This window comes from Homarus americanus, unplaced genomic scaffold (assembly GCF_018991925.1).
Source record: "Homarus americanus isolate GMGI-L3 unplaced genomic scaffold, GMGI_Hamer_2.0 scaffold23011, whole genome shotgun sequence".
Lineage (NCBI taxonomy): Eukaryota > Metazoa > Arthropoda > Malacostraca > Decapoda > Nephropidae > Homarus > Homarus americanus.
The window spans coordinates 11,767-35,191 of NW_024748950.1; the positions used below are offsets into that span (position 1 = coordinate 11,767).

Consider the following 23,425-nt stretch of genomic DNA (forward strand, 5'->3'; position numbering starts at 1 on the left):
AGGCACCCCTCACCTCCCTGTACTACATATTAGGCACCCTCTCCCCTGTACTACATATAGGTACCCCACCTCCTGTACTACATATTAGGCACCCCAACCTCCCTGTACTACATACAGGGCACCCCACCTCCTGTGTCACTGCCATCTAGGCACCCCACCTCCCTGTACTGCTATCAGGCACCCCCACCTCCCCTGTTCTACATATAGGCACCCTCCTCCTGTACTACATACAGGACCCCTCCTCCCTGTACTACAGGCTAGGCACCCACCTCCCTGTACTCATTCGGCACCCCACCCCTGTACACATATTAGGCACCCCACCTCCCTGTGTACTATATATTAGGCACTCCCACCTCCCTTTTTACTACATATTAGGCACCCTCCTCCTCTGTGTGCTATATTAGGCACCCCACCTCCCTGTACTACATATTAGGCACCCCTCACCTCCCTGTACTACATATGGCACCCGCACCTTCCCCGTACTACATATAGGGCACCCCACCTCCCTCGTACTCATATATAGGGGCACCCCCACCTCCCTGTACTACATATTAGGCACCTCACCTCCTCGTACTACATATAGGGGCACCCCACCTCTCTGTACTACATATTAGGCACCCCCACCTCCCAGTATGTACTAAGCTAGGCACCCCTCCTCTCCTCTGTACTACATATAGGGCACCCCCACCTCCCTGTACTACATATTAGGCACCCTCCTCCCAGTACTACATCTTAGGCACCCCCACCTCCCCGTACTACATCTTAGGCACCCCCACCTCCCTGTGCCATATTAGGCACCCCCACCTCCCCGTACTACATCTCTAGGCACCCCCACTCCCCGTACTACATTTAGGCACTCCCACCTCCCTGTACTACATGTTAGGCACCCTCCCTCCCAGTACTACATCTTAGTGGCACCCCCTCCCCTGTACTAGCATCTTAGGCACCCCCACCTCCCCGTACTCACATCTAGGCACCCCCACCTTCCTGTACTACATAGGCACTCCCCACCTCCCTGTGCTAGCATATTAGGCACCCCCACCTCCCTGTACTGCTATAGACACCCCACCTCCCTGTACTACATATTTGGCACCCGTACCTCTCATACTATATACAGTGCACCCACCTCCCTGCTGGGTATATTAGGCACCCCCCACCTCCCTGTACTGCATATTAGGCACCTCACCTCCCCGTACTACCATATAGGCACCCCTACCTCCCTGTACTACATATTAGGCACCCCTACCTCCCACGTACTACATATTAGGCACTCCCACCTCCCTCACTAAGCATACAGGCACCCCCACCTCCCCGTACTGCTATTAGGGCACCCCACCTCCCCGTACTGCATCTTAGGCACCTCCTCTCCCTGTACTAGCATATAGGCACCTCTACCTCCCACGTACATATTAGGCACCCCCACCTCCCTGAACTGCTAGGCACCCCACCTCCCCGTACTACATATAGGGCACCTCACTCTCCTGTACTTCGCATATTAGGCACCTCTACCTTCCGTACTACATATTAGGCACCCCCACTCTCCTACGTATTACATAGGTACCCCTACCTCCCTTCGTGGCCACATATTAGGCACCCCTACCTCCCCGTACTACATATAGGGCACCCCCACCCCTGTACTACATATTAGGCACCCTCACTTTCCTGTACTAATATTAGGCACCCCTACCTCCCCGTACTACATCTTAGGCACTCTCCTCCCCTGTACTACATATTAGGCACCCTCTCCTCCCTAGGCATACATATTAGGCACTCCACCTCCTGTACTAGCATATTAGGCACCCTCCTCCCCTGTACTACATATAGACACCCCTACCTCCCGTGTACTACATATAGGCACCCCACCTCCCCCTGTACTACATCTAGGCACCCCACCTCCCTGCACTACATACAGGGGCACCCTCCTCCCTGTACTACATATTAGGCACCCTCTACCTCCTGTACTACATAGTAGGCACCCCCACTCCTGCATATATAGGCACTTCTGTACATATTAGCACCCCCCACCTCCCTGTACTGCTATATTAGGCACCCCCACTTTCCTGTACTACATAGTAGGCACCCCACCTCCCCTGTACTACATCTAGGCACCCCACCTCCCGTACTACATATTAGGGCACTCTACTTTCCTGTACTACATATAGTAACCCACACCTCCCACGTACTAATATTAGGCACCCCTCACCTCCCCTGTACTACATATTAGGGGTCACATTCTACTCTTTCCTGTACTCTCATATAGGGTACCCCCACCTCCTGCATTTCATCTTAGGCACCCCCCTCCCCGTACTGCTATTAGGCACCCCCTCCTCCCTGTACTACATACAGGGCACCCCACCTCCCTGTACTACAATAGGCACCCCTCCTCCTGTACTACATAGGCACCCCTCCCTGTACTACATAGGGCACCCCCACCTCCCCAGTACTACATATTAGGCACCCCCACCTCCCTGTACTACAATTAGGCACCCCCACTTCCTACTACATATATTAGGCACTCTCACCTCCCCGTACTACATATTGGCAACCCACCTCCTGTACTACATATTAGGCACCCTCCTCCCCTGTACTACATACAGGGCACCTCACCTCCTGTACTACATATTAGGCACCCCACCTCCTCGTACTGCATCTTAGGCACCCCCCACCTCCCGTACTGCATATAGGGGCACCCTCCTCCCTGCATGCTATATAGGCACCCCCACCTCCTGTACTGCAATGGTAGGCACCCTCCTCCTTACTACACATATAGGCACTCCCCACCTCCCTTGTACTACATACAGGCACCCCACCTCCCTGTACTGCTACATGCAACCCCACCTCCTTCCGTACTCACATATTAGGCACCCCCACTTCCCTGTACTACATATTAGGGAACCCCTACCTCCCCGTACTACATATTAGGCACCACCTCTGTACTACATATTAGGCACCCCCACCTCGTACTGCCATATAGGCACCCTCCTCACCAGGCACCCCACTTCCCGTACCTAAGGTAGGCACCCCCACTTCCCTGTACTGCAGGGCACCCCACCTCCCGTACTACATCTAGGCACCCCCACCACCCCGTACTGCATATTAGTGCACCCCTCCTCCCTGTACCACATATAGGGCACCCCACCTCCCTGTACTTCATATATTAGGCACCCTCCTCCCCTGTACTACACATTAGGCACCCTCCTCCTGTACTACATATTAGGCACCCCCACCTCGTACTCACATCTGTGCACCCCACCTCCCGTACTACATCTTAGAATCCCCACTTCCCACACACACCATCTTAGGCACCCCTCCTCCCTACACACCATCTTAGGCATCCTCCCACACATCTTAGGCACCCGCACCTCCCGGTACTACATCTTAGGCACCCCCACCTCCCCATACACCATCTTAGGGCAACCCCACCTCCCGGTACTACATCTTGGGCACCCCACCTCCCACACAACATCTTCTAGGCAACTCCACCTCCCGGTACTACATCTTAGGCACCCCCACCTCCCACACACCATCTAAGGCAACCCCACCTCCGGTACTACATCTTAGGCACCCCCACCTCCCCACACACCATCTTAGGCACCCCCACCTCCCCACACACCATCTTAGGCAGCCACCACCTCCCGGTACTACATCTTAGGCACCCCCACTTCCCACACACTATCTTAGGCAACCCCACCTCCCCACACACCATCAAAGGCACTCACCTCCCAGGAAGACATCTTAGGCAACCCCACCTCCCTGCACACCATCTTAGGCACCCCACCTCCCTCACAGCATCCTTTTGCACCCCACCTCCCTGTACTACATCTTAGGCACCCCACCTCCCTCACAGCATACTAGGCACCTCACCTCCCCGGTACTCACATCTAGGCACACCACACCTCCCCACAACCATATTAGTCACCCCCACCTCCCCACACACCATCTTAGGCACCCTCCTCTGACACAACATCTAGGGCACCCCCACTTCCCATGCTACATCTTAGGCATCCCCACCTCCCACACACCATCTTAGACCCGCACCTCCCCATACTACATGTTGTGCACCCCCACCTCCCCTGCACACCATCTTAGGCACCCCACCTCCCACACACCTCTTAGGAACCTCACCTCCAATCACACCATCTAGGCACCCCTCCTCCCCACACACCATCTTAGGCACCTCCTACACACCATCTTAGGCACCCCACCTCCCTCACAGCATCCTTGCACCCCTACCTCCCTCGTACTACATCTTAGGCACCCCACCTCCCTCACAGCATACTAGGCACCCCACCTCCCCGTACTAAGCATCTTAGGCACCCCACCTCCCTCACAGCATACTAAGCACCCTCACCTCCCTGTACTTCATCTTAGGCACACCACACCTCCCACAACCATATAGTCACCCCCACCTTCCACACACCATCTTAGGCACGCCTCCTCCCACACACCATCTTAGGCACCCCCACCTCCTCACAGCATCCTGGCACCCCCTACCTCCCTGTACTACATCTTAGGCACCCCCACCTCCCTCACAGCATCCTGGTAACCACCTCCCGTACTACATCTAGGCACCCCACCTCCCTCACAGCATACTAGGCACCCCCACCTCCCTGTGTACTACATCTTAGGCACACCACACCTCCCCACAAACTATATTAGTCACCCCACCTTCCACACACCATCTTAGGCACCCTTTCTCCCCACACACCATCTTTAGGCACCCCACCTCCTGACAGCATCCTGGCACTCCCACCTCCCGTACTACATCTTAGGCACCCCCACCTCCCTCACAGCATACTAGGCACCTCACCTCCCCGTACTACATCTTAGGCACACCACACCCCACAACCATATAGTCACCCCACCTCCCCACACACCATCTTAGGCACCCTCCTCCCTAGCCACACCTTCTAGGCACCCTCTCCCTCACACACCATCTTGTGCACCCTCCTCCCCACACACACCATCTTAGGCACCCTCCTCCTCACCACATCTTAGGCACCCCACCTTCCACACACCATCTTAGGCACCCCCACCTCCGACACAACATCTTAGGCACCCCACCTCTCCCCATGCTACATCTTAGCATCCTACCTCCCCACACACCATCTTAGGCACCCCTGCACCTCCCATACTACATGTTGCACCCCACCTCCCTGCACACCATCTTAGGCACCCCACCTCTCCCCACACACACCTCTTAGGAACCCTACCCAAACACACCATCTTAGGCATCCCCACCTCCCCACACACCATACTTAGGCACCCCCTCACCTCCTGACACAACATCTTAGGCACCCCACTTCCCCATGCTACATCTTAGGCAACCCACCTCCCACACACCATCTCATGCACCCCTCGCCACACAACATCTTAGGGCACCCCACTTCCCAGACTACATCTTAGGAACCCCACCTCCCACACACCCTCTTAGGCACCTCACCTCCAAACACACCATCTTAGGCATCCCCACCTCCCCACACACCATCTTAGGCACCCCTACCTCCCCATACTACATGTTGGTGCACCCCCACCTCCCCACACACCATCTAAGGCATCCCCACCTCCCATACTGCTGTGCAGGTACCCCCACCTCCCCCATACTACATACAGGGCAACCCCACCCCCACACACACCACGGCTGCACCCCCTCGCCCACTCCATCTTTGGCACCCCACCTCCCTGTACTACATCTTCGGCACCCCATCTCCCCATACAACATCTTAGGCATCCCCACCTCCCCACACACCATCTTAGGCACCCCACCACCCCACACACCATCCAAAGCATCCCCACCTCTGCACACACTATCGTAGGCACCCCCACCTCCCCACACACCATCTTAGGCACCCCCACCTCCCCTGTACGACACTCTTAGGCACCCCCACCTCCCACATCATCTTATGCACCCCCACCTCCCCACACCATATATGGCACCCCACCTCGTACTACGCCTTAGGAACCTCACCTCCCCGACGATAAAAGGGCACCCCACCTCCTGCACACCATCTTAGGCACCCCACCTCCAAACATATCATCTTAGGCACCCCACATCCCTCACACACCATGTTGGGCACCCCACCTCCCTCACACCTCTTAGGAACCTCACCTCCAAACATACCATCTTAGGCACCCCCACATCCCCACACACCATCTTAGGCACCCCACCTCCCACACACCCTTAGGAACCCTCACCTTCAAACCCACCATCTTAGCAACCCCACCTCCCCACACACCATATAAGGCACCCCATCTCCCTGAACTGCATCCGGCAACCCCACCTCCCGTACTACATCTTACGGACCCCAACCTCCCACACACCATCTTAAGCACCATACTTCCCCACACACCATCTTTTGGCTCCCCAACTCCCCGTATTACATCTTAGGCACCCACACCTCCCACAACCATATTAGGCTCCCCCACCTCCCCACACACCATCTTAGGAACCCCACCTCCCCACACACACCATCTTAAGCACCCCCACCTCCCCTGTACTACAACTTAGGCACCCCACCTCCCCGTACTACATCTTAGGCACCCCCACCTCCCATACTATATCTTAGGGACCCCATCTCCCCACACACCATCATCTAAGCAGCCCCTACTTACCCACACATCATCTTAGGCACCCCCACCTGTCCACACACCATCTTAGGCAACCCCACTTCCCATACACCATCTTAAGCACCCCACCTCTCCCACACACCATCACAGGCAACCCTACCTCCCACAAACCAACTTAGGGCACCCCACCTCCCTGTACTACATCTTAGGAACCCCCACCTCCCTGTACTATATCTTTAGGCACCGCCACCTCCCCATTCTCCATCTTAGGCACCCCCACCTCCCCACACACACACCATCTAAGGCACCCCACCTCGCCACACACCATCTTAGGCACCCCCACCTCCCAGTCTCCATCTTAGGCACCCACACACCATTTTTGGCACCCCCACCTCCCATACTACATGTTAGGGACCCCACCTCGCCACACACCATCTAAGGCACCCTAACCTCGCCACACACCATCTTAGGCACCCCACCTCCCACACACCATCTAAGGCACCCCCACCTCGCCACACACCATATTAGGCACCCTCCTTCCCACACACCATATAAGGCACCCCACTTCCCACACACCACTCCAAGGCACCCCACCTGCCACACACACCATCTTAGGCACCCCTCCTCCCCACACACCGTAAGGCAACCCCTCCTCCCACACACCATCTTAGGGCACCCCACCCCCACACACCATCTAAGGCACCCTCCTCCCTCACACACCATCTAAGGCACCCCTCCTCCCCAACACCATATAAGGCACCCCTACCTCCCTGTACTACATCTTAGGTACCTCACCTCCCGGCGATACATTAGCACCCCACCTCCTCACACACCTCTTAGGCACCCCCACCTCCCCACACACCATCTTAGGCACCCCCACCTCCCCTGTACCCCATCTTAGGCACCCCTCACGTCCTGACACACCATCTAGGCACCCCCACCTCCCACACACCATCTAGGTACCCCACCTCCCAACACACCATCTAAGGCACCCCCCTCGCCTCACACCATCTTAGGCACCCCCATCTCCCACACACCATCTTAAGCAGCCCCTACTTACCCACACATCATCTTAGGCACCCCCACCTGTCCACACACCATCTTAGGCAACCCCACTTCCCATACACCATCTTAAGCACCCCACCTCCACACAAACCCCCCACCTCAGGCAACCCTACTCTCCCACACACCAACTTAGGCACCCCCACCTCCTGTACATCTTAGGCACCCCACCTCCGTGCTTATATCTACCGCCACCTCCCAGTCTCCATCTTAGGCACCCCCACCTCCCCACACACACATCTAAGGCACCCCCACCTCGCCACACACCATCTTAGCACCCCCACCTCCCCAGCTCCCCATCTTAGGCACCCACACACCATCTTTGGCACCCCACCTCCCATACTACATGTTAGGGACCCCACCTCGCCACACACACCATCTAAGGCACCTCACCTCGCCACACACCATCTTAGGCACCCCCACCTCCCCACACACCATCTAAGGCACCCCACCTGCCACACACCACTCTTAGGCACCCTCTCCCCACACACCATATGGGCACCCCACCTCCCCACACACCATCTAAGGCACCCCACCTCGCCACACCATCTTAGGCACCCTCCCTCCCCACACACCATCTTAGGCACCCCCACCTCCCCACACACCATCTAAGGCACCCTCCTCCCCACACACCATCTAAGGCACCCTCCTCCCCAAACACCATATAAGGCACCCCTACCTCCCGTACTACGTCTTAGGTACCTCACCTACCCGGCGATACATTAGGCACCTCTCACACCATCTTAGGCACCCCCACCTCCCCACACACCATCTAGGCACCCCACCTCCCCATACACCATCTTAGGCACGCTCACGTCCTGACACACCATCTTAGGCACCCCCACCTCCCCACACACCACATCTTAGGTACCCCACCTCCCAACACACCATCTAGGCACCCCACCTGCCACACACCATCTTAGGCACCCCCACCTCCCCTGTACTACAACTTAGGCACCCCCACCTCCCCCACAATTCTTAGGCACCCCCCTCCACATACCATCTCATCTTAGGCACCCCACGTCCTGATACACCATCTTAGGCACCCCCACCTCCCCAACACCATCTTAGGCACCCCACCTCCAAACACCACATAAGGCACCCCCACCTTCCTGTACTCACATCTAGGTACCCCTCACCTCCCCATGATAAATTAGGCACCCACCCTCTGCACACCCTCTTAGGAACCCTCACTTCCAAACACCATCTACGCACCCCCACCTCCCCACACACCATATTAGGGCACCCCCACCTCCCCACACACCATAAAGGCACCCCACCTTCCGTACTACATCTTAGGTACCTCACCTCCCCGGCGATAAATTAGGGCACCCCACCTCCCCACACACACCTCTAGGAACCTGCACCTCCAAACACACATTCCAGTAGGGCACTCCCCTTCCTGCACACCATCTTAGGGCCCCTCCCCTCCCCACACACCCTCTTAGGAACCTCACCCAAACACACCATCTAGTAACCCTACCCCTGCACACCATCTTAGGCACCCCACCCTCCACACACACCCTTTAGGAACACTCCACCAAACACACCCAATCTTAGGCACCCCTACCTCTGCACACCATCTTAGGCACCCCACCTGCACACCTCTTTAGGAACCCTCACCTCCAAACACACCATCTTAGGCACCCCACCTCCTGCACACCATCTTAGGCACCCCACCTCCCTGCACACCATCTTAGGCACCCCACCTCCCACACACCCTTTAGAACCTCACCTAAACACACCATCTTAGACCCCACCTCCCCACACACACCATCTTAGGCACCCCACATCTGCACACACCATCTTAGGCACCCCTACCTCCCCCACACACCATCTTAGGCACCTCCCCATAAACACCCATTCTACCTTGACATCACACCATCTTAGGCACCCACACTTCTCACACACCATCTTAAGCAACCCACCTCCCCACACACACCATCTTAGACACCCCACCCCCCACACACCCATCTAGGACACCCCCACCTCCCGGTACTTCATCTTAGGCACCCCCACCTCCCCACACACCATGTTAGCAACCCCACCTCCCCACACACCATCTTAGGCACCTCCACCTCCCCGTACCACTTAACAGGCACCTCCACCCACCACACACCATCTTAGACCCACCCATCCACACCATCTTAGGCACCCCACCTCCCAACACACCATCTTAGGTACCCTCCTCCCCCACACTCCATCGTGGCACCCTGACCTCCCCACACATCATCTTAGGCACCCCACCCCACACACCCTCTTAGGAACCCTCACCCAAACACACCATCTAGGCACCCCTACCTCCCCACACACACCATCTTAGCACCCCCACCCTGCACACACACCACACTTCCCCACACACCATCTAAGCAACCCCACCTCCCCACACGCCATCTTAGGAACCCCACCTCCAAACACACCATCTTAGGCACCCCACCTCCCAAACACACCATCTTAGGTACTCCCCACACTCCATGTAAGCACCCCTGACCTCCCCCACACATCATCTTAGGCAACCGCACCTCCCCACACACCATCTTAGGCACCCCCACCTCCCAGGAAGACATCTTAGGCACCCCACCTCCCTGCACACCATCTTAGCACCCCCCACCTCCCCCACACACCATCTTAGGCACCCCCACCTCCACGTACTACAACTTAGGCACCCCCACCTCCCCACACACCCTATTTGGGAACCACTCCAAAACACACCACCTTAGGCACCCCACCTCCCCACACACCATCTTAGGCACCCCCACCTCCTCGCACACCATAAGGCACCCACCTCCCTGCACACCATCTTAGGCACCCCACCTCCCCACACACCTCAGGCACCCACTGCCACACACCATCTTAGGCACCCCCACCTCCCTGTACTACATCTTAGGCACCCCAACCTCCCCACACCATCTTAGCAACCCCACACCATCTAGCACCCCACCTCCCCGGTACTACATCTTAGGCACCCCACCTCTCACACACCATCTTAGGCAACCACCTACCCACACACCATCTAGAGACCCTACCCCAGGAAGATCTTAGGCACCTGCACCTCCCAGGATGACGGAATCCCACCTCCTGCCACCCATCTTGAGGAACCCCACCTCCCACACACACCATCTTAGGCACCTCAACCTGCTGCTAAGGCACCCCTGCTGTCATACGTTGACTGCTGATCTATTTAACTAATGATTCTTACTACTCACGCCCAAAACATGAGTGAGTTAGAGACCCTGAGAAGACGTGTTTTTTCCCTATACACGCTACACTTGGTTCCCTCCCAGAGTCCCGCTTTGTCAAGACAGTTGTCACGCGCGTTATTCCACTTTCTCCTGGGAAGCCTAATCTTGAATTAGTCTGTAACCAACTGAGTAATTCGCTGTGACCTTTGTCAACTGAGGGTCATCTTTGGAATGAGTAACAGTGTTTGTTTGTTATTATTGTCATTGCGTGAGTAGCTATCACTGGCAACTCAGGGTATATAAACCTCAAGACGAGCCAGAAAGCGTCCCCTGACGTCTGCTCTCCTGTTTGTCTCCAGGTATGTTCTGTGTTCCCAGCCATTCAGTTTGATTCAGTCAATTGTAGTGAATATCAGTGTTCACCAGTATTATGATTTAACAGTTGAATTGTCATTCACCCAGTGTAGAAGTAATATAACGTAAATACGTCTGTCGTCTAGACAAGAGAGTTTGTTTGTGTTGTCATGTCCCTGACGTTCGCTTCCTGTTTGTCTCTAGATCTCATTGTGATTCTTGAATCGCTCTACCATTCAACAACGGCCTTGATGTAGTGATACCAGCACCGATGGCACTGATGCGCCTGATTAATGTGCCCCACGGCTTGCGCTGTGACCTCGACCTGCCAGGTGTGTCTGGCTACACCACACAATAATAGTCATGAGCCCCAGTGTTTCACCCTGGGTTACTCCTGGAAGTGTATGTGTTGGTGAGGGTTGTGATATGTATGTTAGGGATAATTAGATGGAAATAATTATCCCATGCTGGGTAGTGACCCTGTATGTGCTAGTGTCAGTATTAACGTATATGTGAAAATAATTACAATGAGTGCCATGTAATGTAACAATTGTAGTGTTGTGAGTAAGAGTAAAAAGAAGGAACTGAGTTTGCACAGTTTCCCGTGAGGTGAGCCTGGCAGTTATAAGGATTAATACAAATATCTTTTCCCCATTGATTGCATATTAATAAACTGCTTTTAGGAGTACTTTAGGTGCATTCCTTTCTCCCACAGTATTTTTACCTTATTTCCATCCAAGTGATGTGATACCAGAATTACCATACCCATGAGCCTAACCTCGACCATGCTACCAAAAGAAGGACTATGTTATTAAAAAGAATGTCCATGCTACTAAAGAATGTCCATTCTATCTAACAGAATAGGTGACGGAACTGAGTACGAATAAGACTAAGAGAAGTAGTGTGATGAGGGTGGTAGAGACAGAGAGGAACCCGAATTCTCACACCCCTACCTCCAAGTACGACATCTTAGGCACCCCACCTCCCCCCACACCATCTTAGGCACCCCCACCTCCCACACACCATCTAGGTACACCCACCTCCCTTCACACACACCATCTTAGGCACTCCCACCTCCCCTGTACTACAACTTAGGCACCCCCACCTCCCTGTACTACATGTAATAGGCACCCCCACCTCCCCACACACATCTTAGGCAACCCCACTTCCCACAATACCATCTTAGGTACCCCACTCTCCTGGTACTACATCTTAGGCACCCCCACCTCCCCATACTACCATAATAGGCACCTACCCACCACACACACCATCTTAGCCACCCCACCCATCCACACACCTTAGGAACCCCCACCTCCCCACACACCATCCAGGTACCCCACCTCCCCACACCCATCTTAAGCACCCCCACCTCCCCCCACACACCATCTAGGCACCCCCACCTCCCAGGACGACACATCTTAGGCACCTGCACATCCCCGCACACCACCTAGCACTCCTCCCCACACATCATCTTAGGCACCCTTACCCAAACACACCATCTTAGACACCCCTACCTCCCAACAACACAGCACCATTACCACCATCGCCACCAAACACAGCCACCCGTCCACCACCACCACCACCAAACACAGCCACCTTACCACCACCACCACCAAACACAGCCACCCATTACCATCACCCACCACCAAACACAGCCACCATTACCACCACACCACCACCAAACACAGCCACCATTATCACCACACCACCACACTCAAACACAGCCACCATTACTACTCACACTCACCACCAAACACAGCCACCATTACTCACCACCACCAAACACAGCCACCATTACCACCTCACCACCACCACCAAACACAGCCACCATTACTACACACCACCACCAAACACAGCCACCATTACTCACCACCACTATGAAACACAGCCACCATTACACAACACCACCACCACCCACCAAACACAGCCACCATTACTACCAACACCACGAAACACAGCCACCATACCACCACCACCACCACTACCACCAAACACAGCCACCATTACTACCACACACCACCAAACACAGCCACCACACACCACCACCACCACCCCACCAAACACAGCCACCATTATCACCAACACCAAACACAGCCACCACACCACCACCACCACCACCACCACCAAACACACAGCCACACCACTACCACCACCACCAAACACAGCCACCACACCACCACCCCACACCACCACCACACCACCACCACCACCACACCAAAACACAGCCACCACACTACCACCCACCACCAAACACAGCCACCACTACCCACCACCACCACCAAACACAGCCACACCACATACACCACACCACCAAACACAGCCACCACACCACCCACCACACCACCACCACCACCACAAACATATCACCATTACCACACCACCACCAAACACAGCCACCACACCACCACCCACCATTACCACCACCACCACCACCACCACCAAACACAGCCACCACACACCACACCACCCCACCAAACACAGCCACCACACACCACCACACCACCACCACAAACACAGCCACCACACCATCACCACCACCAAACACAGCCACCATTACCACCACCACACCACCACCACCAAACACAGTCACCACACCACCACACCCCACCACCACCACACCACCACCAAACACAGCCACCACACCACCACACACCACCACACACACCACCACCACCACACCACCAAACACAGCCACACCAAACACAGCCACCACACACTACCACCACCACCACCACCACCAAACACAGCCACATTACTACCACTCACCACCAAACACAGCCACCACTACCACCACCACCATCAAACACACAGCCACCACACACCACCACCACCACCACCACAAACACAGCCACCTCCACCACCCACACCCACCAAACACAGCCACACCATTACTACCACCACCACCAAACACAGCCACCACACACACCACCACACCACCACACCAAACACAGCCCATTACTACCACCACCACCAAACACAGCCACCACACACACCACCACCAAACACACAGTCACCATTATCACACCACCACCAAACACAGCCACCACTCACCACCACCACCAAACTCCAGCCACTTCACCACCACCAAACACAGCCACCATTACCACCACCACACCACCAAACACAGCCACACCACACACCACCACCACCAAACACACACAGCCACCATTACCACCACCACCACACCAAACACACACAGCCACCACCACCACCACCACCAAACACAGCCACCATTACCACCACCACCACCAAACACACACAGCCACCACACACCACACCACACACCACAAACACAGCCACCATTACCACCACCACCAAACACAGCCACCACACACCACCACCACCACCACCACCACCAAAAAAAGCCACCATTACACCACACCACCACCAAACACACGCCACCACACACCACCACCACCACCACCACACCACCACCACAAACACACCATTACCTCACCACCACCACCACAAACACAGCCACCATTACCACCACCACCACCAAACACAGCCCACACACACCACCACCACCACCACCAAACACAGCCACCACACTACCACCACCACCAAACACAGCCACCATTACTACCACCACCACAACACAGCCACCACACACCACCACCACCAAACACACAGCCACCATTACCACCACACCACCACCAAACACACAGCCACCACCACCACCAAACACAGCCACACCACACCACCACCACCAAACACAGCCACCATTCTCCCACCACCAAACACAGCCACCATTACACCACCACCACCACCAGCCACCATTACCACCACCACCAAACACAGCCACCATTACCACTACCACCAACACAGCCACCATTACTACCACACTAAACACAGCCACCACATACCACCAAACACACACAGCCACCCATTACAATCACCACCAACTAAACCCCACCACATACACCACCACCAACACAGCCACCATTACCACCACCACCAAACACAGCCACCACACATAATCACCACCACCAAACACAGCCACCACAATCACCACCACCAACACAGCCACCACCACCACCAAACACAGCCACACACACCACCAAACACACAGCCACCATTACAATCACCACACCAACACAGCCACCACTCACACCAAACACACAGCCACCATACCACCACTCACCAAACACAGCCACCATACACCACCACCAACACACAGCCACACCATTACAAACCACCACCACCAAACACAGCCACCATTACCACCACCAAACCACCAAACACAGCCACCATACACCACCACCACACACAGCCACCACCCACCACAACCAAACAGCCACCATTACCACCACCAAACATATCCACCACACCATCACCACCACCACACACAGCCACCACTCCTGCACCACCACCAAAACACAGCCACCATTACCACCACCAACACCACCCAACACAGCCACCATACCACCACCACCACCAAACACAGCCACACATACCACACCACCACCACCAAACACAGCCACCATCACCACCACCACCACCAAACACACAGCCACCATATTACCACCACCACCACCAAACACAGCCACCCATACACACCACCACCACCAAACACAGCCAGCCATTATAACCACCACCACCACCAAACACAGCCACCATTATTACCACCACCACCACCAAACATAGCACCTACCACCAAAACACAGCCACAAACCAAACGCCACCATTCCACCACCACCAAACATAGCCACCATTATTACCACCATCACCAAACACAGCCCCATTATTACACTCACCACCACCAAACACAGCCACCATTATTACTACACTACCATCACTACCAAACATACATAGCCACTATTATTACCACTATCACCAAACACACACATTATTACTACACCACCAAACATAGCGCCAACACATACCACTCATCACTAAACACAGCGCCACTACACTTTGTGTGTGCCAAGGTTCTGTGATCCTTGTGTATATATTTGATGATTCTAGTTTCCTTGTAATTCTTAAAGGTGTGCTTCGATGATCCCTTAACTGCTTAGTACAGTGGTTCTCAACCTGGGGGCCATGGCCATCAAGGGAGCCATGGCATGAATTTAGGGGAGCCACTTGCCTGCCGTTATAAATTGTAATAAGGGAGCCATGGCATGAATTTAGGGGAGCCACAGCTCGCTGTTATAAATTGTACGTTTCCAAATAATGTTGGGAATCTGAATTAAACAAAACTTGCATTACTTATTTTGACTTGGCAGAAGAGAATTTTCATTATTTTTTTCTGTCATTTTGTTTAACCATAACGAAAATACAATTTTAATATTTACATACTCTGGTGCTAATTTTTTTTTTTTTTTACGGATTATTTAAGATTTCACAGGTCCAGTCCCTGTCTGTGTGACAGGTGCTGGACCGAGCTGCTGAACTGACTTGTTCAGTACGTGTCCGTGTGTCATCCCTTTGCAAGTGGTGATAGGACCGAATGATCTCAGTCTGGCCTGGGATACCATCACGAAAACAGTGGAGTGTATTATCTCTGAACCATATATTGTGTTTGAGCTTGACTCAAGCATAATATACTCCGTAATTGGTGATACTTATTTTGTTTCATAATTCATGTGGTCGCTGCTTTTCGTGGGTGAAATATTTGTACACTTCCTTTATTAATTATTTTCTTATTTATTGGTGCCATTGTTGTTCATACTCATTCTTTACTTATATAATCCTACCATTTTTAGTGCTAAATTGGTATGACTCCCTATTCTTCTCATTCTTCCAAGTTGGGCAGTGCATGTCAAAGGAGGCGTGTTCTTGCTTATAGGCAGTATACTTCAGCTTGCTAGCTTGAGTGTGAATGTTTACCTGTGTGCATGTTTGTGTATGACTCTATGTGTGCTTTATGTGTGAGTGCATGGGCGTGGTATGTATGTGAATGTGTATGTGTGTTGCCAAACTAACTCTTGTCCTATTTATCTGTCCTTCTTTATCATTCTTTAGTCTTTATCACTTGTCTGTTTGTCTGTTCTGACATTCTGTCTTCTTTATTTTCTCTAGATTTGTGATGGCTACTAGTGTTGCGAAGAAGCGGAAGTACATCGATGGATACATTAACTACGGATTTACATCAATCCTCGCTGATGGCATTGAGAAACCTCAGTGTGTGCTGTGCTTCAAAGTGCTGGGGAACGATTCTATGAGGCCTAGTAAGCTGAAGCATCATCTGATGACGATCCATCCACAGTATACAGAGAGAGACACCGATTTCTTCAGGCGCCATGAACGGAGTTTGGGAAAACAGAAACTGGACGAGAGTGGTGCTTTCCAGCAACAGACCGTAAGTGTAGTTGAGGCATCATACGAGGTTTCCCTCGTAATAGCAAAGCAATAGAAGCCCCATACAAATGGTGAAACTTTAATTAAGCCATGTGCTTTAAAAATGGTCAAACGGGTTCTTGGAGAGGCAAGTGAACGTAAAATTCAACAAATTTCCTTGTCAAACGATACAGTGAAACGGAGAATTAATGAAATGTCAGATGACATAAAGGAAAAAGTGATGCAGGGGATCAAATTATCTCCAACTGGTATGTTTGCAATACAGCTGGATGAGTCAACGGACGTGAGTTCTTGTGCACAGCTACTCGTGTTTGTTAGGTATGTTTTCTTGTGTGACATCAAGGAGGAATATCTGTTCTGTACACAGCTTGAGACCACCACAACAGCTGTAGATGTGATGGAAAAGCTGTTTTCTTTCTTCGCAGCTAACTGAATCAGCTGGGAAAATTGTTGTGGAGTCTGTACGGGTGGGGCTCTGGCGATGCTGGGATCGAAATCGGGGTTCCAGAAGCATGTCAAGGAAGTAGCTCCGAATGCCAAGGGGATCCACTGTATGATCCATCGTTTTGCACTGGCGTCGAAAACCCTCCCTGATGAACTTTGTAAGATCCTGGAGGCAGTGGTCAAATGTGTCAACTTTGTGAAAGCTTTAGATCTGAACTCTCGCTTTTTCCAGAACCTTTGTAGAGAGATGGATTCAGAGCATGAAGCCCTCCTCTTTTACTCCAAAGTGCGCTGGCTTTCCAAGGGCAATGTTGTGAATCGAGTATTTGAACTCCGGGGAGAGCTTAAGTTGCTCCTGGAAGTGCAAGGGAAAGATGATCTATTAAGTCACTTCAATGAGGTGTTGTGGGAGCCACGTCTTGCATATTTAGCAGATATATTTGAGCAGCTAAACAGCAGAATCTCAAGCTGCAGGGCAAGGACAGAAATGTGTTTCACCTCATGGATTGTCTTCGTGCATTTCTTGCCAAGCTCCAGAATTGGCAAAGGGAAGTCAATGCAGGAAATGTTGCCATGTTTGAGAATCTTTCAACTGTTTTTGATGAAAATGAAGATCATCTGCTTGACCCATCACTCAAAACTGAAATCACTCAGCACCTGAAATCCTTGGAAAGTGAGCTCAAAAAATATTTCCCAGAATTCGAGGAGGAAGGTGGGAAATTGGTGAGGAATCCTTTTTCTGGCACTCTTGATATTGCTTCCATTTCCAATGATGTTCAGGACGAATTTCTTGATCCCAAGAATGATTCTGCTGCCAAAGATCTCTGACTGCATTCTGGTGCTCAATGTATCAGTCATATCCAAAAGTTAGCGAGATTGCACTTCGAGTCCTCTTGCCTTTTTCAACTACCTATTTATGCAAATCTGGTTTCTCCACCCTTCTACATATAAAGGGTAAAAGCTGGAACCGGCTTGATGTGGACCCGGACATGAGATGTGCATTGTCAGTGACACAACCTCGGATCAGTCACCTGACTGAAAGGAAGCAATGTCAGCCTTCCCATTGAGCTGTGACAAAATATGCAGAGATCATATGAACTTTTTCCCAACCAAATTCAAGTTTGCTGTGAGGCTTGTCTAGAAGTCACTCTCGTCTAGTGACGTCAGTTATGTAAATCATGTAAGTCTATCAAAATATAAGATAATGATTGGTGGTTGCTAGTGTTCCCTGAAGAATGCAGTGATGGGTAGGGAAACACTGTGTAACACTGAAGTCCGTTTATTATGAATGAGAGAAATACAAGTGGTGACTCGCGTGTGCCATGCACGGCTCACACAGTCAGACTGAGGCTGCCTTGCCATATGGCAGCCTCGGGGCAATGTTGCCACTTAACGTGCAGTGTTGCCACGTGATGATATATATAAATGCTACTCGGCACAGTAGCTTATATACAGGGTTGCTACTCGGCACAGTAGCTTATATGCACTGTGGGGCGGATCCTCGTGAGGTGTAGGTGACTCGTCCTCGGTCAGGGGGCCAGCAGCAGGGGGTGGGACTGGCCGGAGGAAGCTGCGGTTCCTCCACCAGACACGGCCGCTCGGCATCCTGACCTTGTAGTCCCGCGACTGGCCGACGCCAATCACTATGCCCACCTTGTCCCAACGTGTCGTCGTCGGGTCCTGGACGCGGACAAGGGCACCAATCTCCACTGGCTGAAGAGGGCGGGCACGGTCATCATACCGAGCCTTGGCGTCCTGGGCACGTGTAGTGGCACGGCGGTCGCAGCTCTCGGCTCTGGTCTGCCAGTCCTTCGCAAAGGCCTTGGCGTGTACAGGAACGCAAGAGCGGAGAGGGTGGCCATACAGGATCTGGGCAGGGGAGCTTCCTGTGTGGGTGGGAGTGGACGCGGGTTCTGGGCAGCTCCGTGCGGCAGCGCCAGGAGTGTCTCTCGTCGACTCACGCACCCTGCTGGCGGTGTAACGAGCAGCTGGGATCTGCTCGGGAAAGTCTCTAGGCACCACGCCTAACTCCTTGCAGTGCTCCCACGACAACAAGGGTGTAGCGAGAGTAGGCTGCACGTCGATCCATCCGTGACACGACCTGTCGCCGTAGGTGATCTCGGCTTGAAAGGAGCCCACAGCGTCCGGCATCTGGGAACCGTCCGCATTGTAGTACTGCAGCTGCGGCGGTGGTCCCAGCCCGCGTTTGGTGAGGCCCAGTTTCTGGAGGTGCTTCAACCCAATCACCGTAGTATCAGCGCCGGTGTCCGGTATCACCTCGATGTGACCTGACACATCACCGTGTGTGACGGCGACGCGGATGGTGGGGGAAGGGGTAGCCCTGGGGCGTGTGGTCGAGTCCACCCTCCTGATGTGACTCCGCTGCTGCTTGGGGCTGCGTGGGCCATCTGGAGGGGGCTGCGTGCGAACCACCCCGAGGGAAGTGCGCTGCTTTCCTCCTCGTCTCGGGCTTTTGGGCTTGGGTTGGCGGCAGCACTTGTCGTAGTGTCCATAGCGACCGCAGGCCTGACACTTGTGGCCTCGTGCAGGGCACCTGTCTGTGTTAGACCAGTGGCCCTTACGGTCACATCCACGACACAGTGCGTCGGCGGCCGGGCATGTCTTGTGGCCGTGCTGCTTTCCACAGCTGCCACAGGAAGCACTAGGCGGAGGCGTGGAAGAACGTGCGGCAGCCTTCGCGTTGTTGGCCGCCTTCTTATCCTTCTTGTATTGTGAGATAGCTCTCACAGCAGGTGGGGCCCGTAAGGCAGAGGTGGCGGACTTGGTGGCCTCGTATGACCGACATTCAGTCACTACCACTGTGGAGGAAGCGTCCAGGGGGATGAGTCGCTGCATCAACTCTTCGTGCCTGACACCTGTCAAGATCCCGTGCTTGATCCAGGCTTCCTCACATTCCCGGCTGTGCGCCTTGCAGACGTCGATCTCCTCTGACAAACTCTTCAAACGTCGGGAAGAGGGTCCATGACAGCAGGAGGGTGCAAGACAGGCGCAGTGGGTACCTGAGGAAGAAAAGAGGGTGCCCAGAAATGTTGTGGGCGAGCTGGTGGAGGAGGTGCGGGATGAATGTGTTCAGGGTGGTGGGAAGGCTGGCGTGGGGCAGTAGCCTTGAATGCAGAAACCGCCTGACGTAGTGTTTGTAGTAGGTCATGACGGGCAGCAGGAGTAAGGTGGTCAAGGTCAGAAGTAAGGCGTGTGATGTACTGCTTGATAGTGGCGGAAGTTATGGCGCTTACCCGTCTCCGCCGATGTCGCTTCGCCGTGTGGTTGCAGGGGGCCTCACAGCATCTAGCATTAGCACCAAAACGTTGATGGTACCAACAGGGGGTAGATACACTGTGCTGGGGGCGGCGTCTGAGGCAGGACGGGTGTGTTGGGGTCGGTAGGACGTGGTGCATGAGTTAGGAACAGGTCCAGCAGCAGGCATGCAGGAGCAGAACTGTTCAATGGTGTCCATCCTGCGGTTCAAAGTTAGCAACAGGTCCCTGATGTGAGGTATTGCTCGGCTGAGGGGTGTTGATCCGGTTTACAAGTTCGGAGGAAAGTACTGTTGTGGTCGTTGGGTTGTCCGCGGCAGCCAGGCACGTAGCCGCGCACTCGTTGAATATTCTGTCTGCCGCGGTTGCGTAGAGTTCAGGTGTCGTTGAGTAATCTTTTGCGGACAGGATGATACGTACTTGTGTGGGGAGCTTTTGTGCGTGAAGCTGGCGCAGGATAGGGTCGGGAAGTCTGTCTGTGTGCCGGGAGTTCAGCCTACACATCTCCTCCCAGAGAAGCCCCGGAGTTGAGTTTCCAAGGGAGATAGAAGATAGGTTCTGCAGGAGACTGGGGCGGGTCCATCGGTAATGCGTTTTTAAGGCGTCCCGCAGGGTGGCGAATTTGTTGTTCTCTGGAGGGTTGAAAATAGTCCGTGATACATGCATGGCGACTTCCGTGGGCAAGGAAGAGAGCAGGGCGCCGTACTTTTGCTCGTCAGTAGCTTGTGAGCCGATGAGGATTACTTCCACATGATCTAACCAGTCCTCAATGTTGTGGTTGAAAGTCGGTAGAGAGATCCGTCTGTCCATTCTTGTGGAAGTGTGTTACACAGTCGTGAGATGGTGTCGTAGTGGGGTAGCACGTGGTGCGGGTGGTGTCGTCGTGGAGGAATGGGGTAGCACGTGGTGCAGGTAAAGCAGTTGGCCTAGGCTGGCAGCAGTCAGGACGATCTTCTCAGCTCCAGGAGTAAAGCAGCAGAAAGGAGTGTGGTGTTAACGGCTCCAGGGGTCACCAATTGTAGATTTACATCAGATGTTTCTCCTCCATCCTGTGTGAGTGCGAATCTCCTGGGGGTCACCATTTGTGGAGTTATGTGATATTTGGTTCACACTCAGGATGGGATGGAGAAAGGAAACTCACAATGTGCTCTCTGTATACATGTTGTATTGGATGTACAATGCAGCTTGGTGCTGGGAAGGCAGCATGGTTACAAGCGTTGTATAGAGAGAGCTGGTTGGTGAGGGTGCTCAGAGGAGGACCAGCTTGTGGGTCGCTATGGTCGCCGGCTGGAGCGAGGACTGCCAGGCAGGAGGAGGAGGTGTTGCTTGCTGGTGGCTGTGGGTAGTAAGAGTGGTCACCACGAGGTGTGGGTCGCCATGGTCGCCGGCGGGAGCGAGGGCCACTAGGCAGGAGTGGAGGAGGAGGTGTTGCTTGAAGACTGGCTGTAGGTAGAAAGAGTGGTCACCACGAGGTGTGGGTCGCCATGGTCGCGGCTGGAGCGAGGGCCGCCAGGCAGGAAGAGGAGGAGGTGGTTGCTGGTGGCTGTGGGTAGTAAGAGTGGTCACCACGAGGTGTGGGTCGCCATGGTCGTCGGCTGGAGGAGGGGCCACTAGGCAGGAGGGAGGAGGAGGTGCTTGGAAGACTGGCTGTAGGTAGAGGGTCACCACGAGGTGTGGGTCGCCATGGTCGCTGGCTGGAGCGAGGGCCGCCAGGCAGGAGGAGGAGGAGGTGTTGCTTGCTGGTGGCTGTGGAGTAGAAAGAGTGGTGACCACGAGGTGTAGGTCGCCATGGTCGCCGGCTGGAGCGAGGGCCGCCAGGCAGGAGTGGAGGAGGAGGTGTTGCTGGTGGCTGTGAGTAGAAAGAGTGGTCACCACGAGGTGTGGGTCGCCATGGTCGCCGGCTGGAGCGAGGGCCGCCAGGCAGGAGTGGAGGTGGAGGTGTTGATTGATGTTGCTTGCTGGTGGCGGTAAGTAGAATGAGGTAGGTCACCACGAGGTCAGGTCTTATATAGCGGAGGTAGGCGTGGCTTAATAGTTGACCTCAGTCATGTAATGCGGCGCTGGTTGCTGACCTAGACCACGAGTCATACACTGGGGAATTCGCAGGGTTGGCTAGCCAGCGACAAACAGCGTTTGTAGGGGAGGAATCCACTACAATACTCCCCCCTTCCCTCCAAGCGGTGTAGGAGACTTGTTGTCTGCAGGGTTGCATCCCACTTCTGAGGCAGAACGGGCGGT

At 53.9% G+C, this 23,425-nt stretch overlaps 2 protein-coding genes across 2 annotated transcripts; both read left to right on the top strand.

Annotated features, from left to right (window-relative positions):
• The first annotated feature begins 17,196 nt into the window (after positions 1 to 17,196).
• On the top strand, positions 17,197 to 17,523 carry LOC121853258 (zinc finger BED domain-containing protein 5-like). Its single transcript, XM_042347275.1, has one exon. It carries the CDS (start codon positions 17,197 to 17,199, stop codon positions 17,521 to 17,523), a length of 327 nt encoding a protein of 108 aa, XP_042203209.1.
• A 426-nt stretch (positions 17,524 to 17,949) lies between these two features.
• Positions 17,950 to 18,740, top strand: LOC121853257 (SCAN domain-containing protein 3-like). The gene is made up of 2 exons (XM_042347274.1): positions 17,950 to 18,151; positions 18,361 to 18,740. Exons 1-2 carry the CDS (start codon positions 17,950 to 17,952, stop codon positions 18,738 to 18,740), a joined length of 582 nt encoding a protein of 193 aa, XP_042203208.1.
• The last annotated feature ends 4,685 nt before the right edge of the window (positions 18,741 to 23,425 follow it).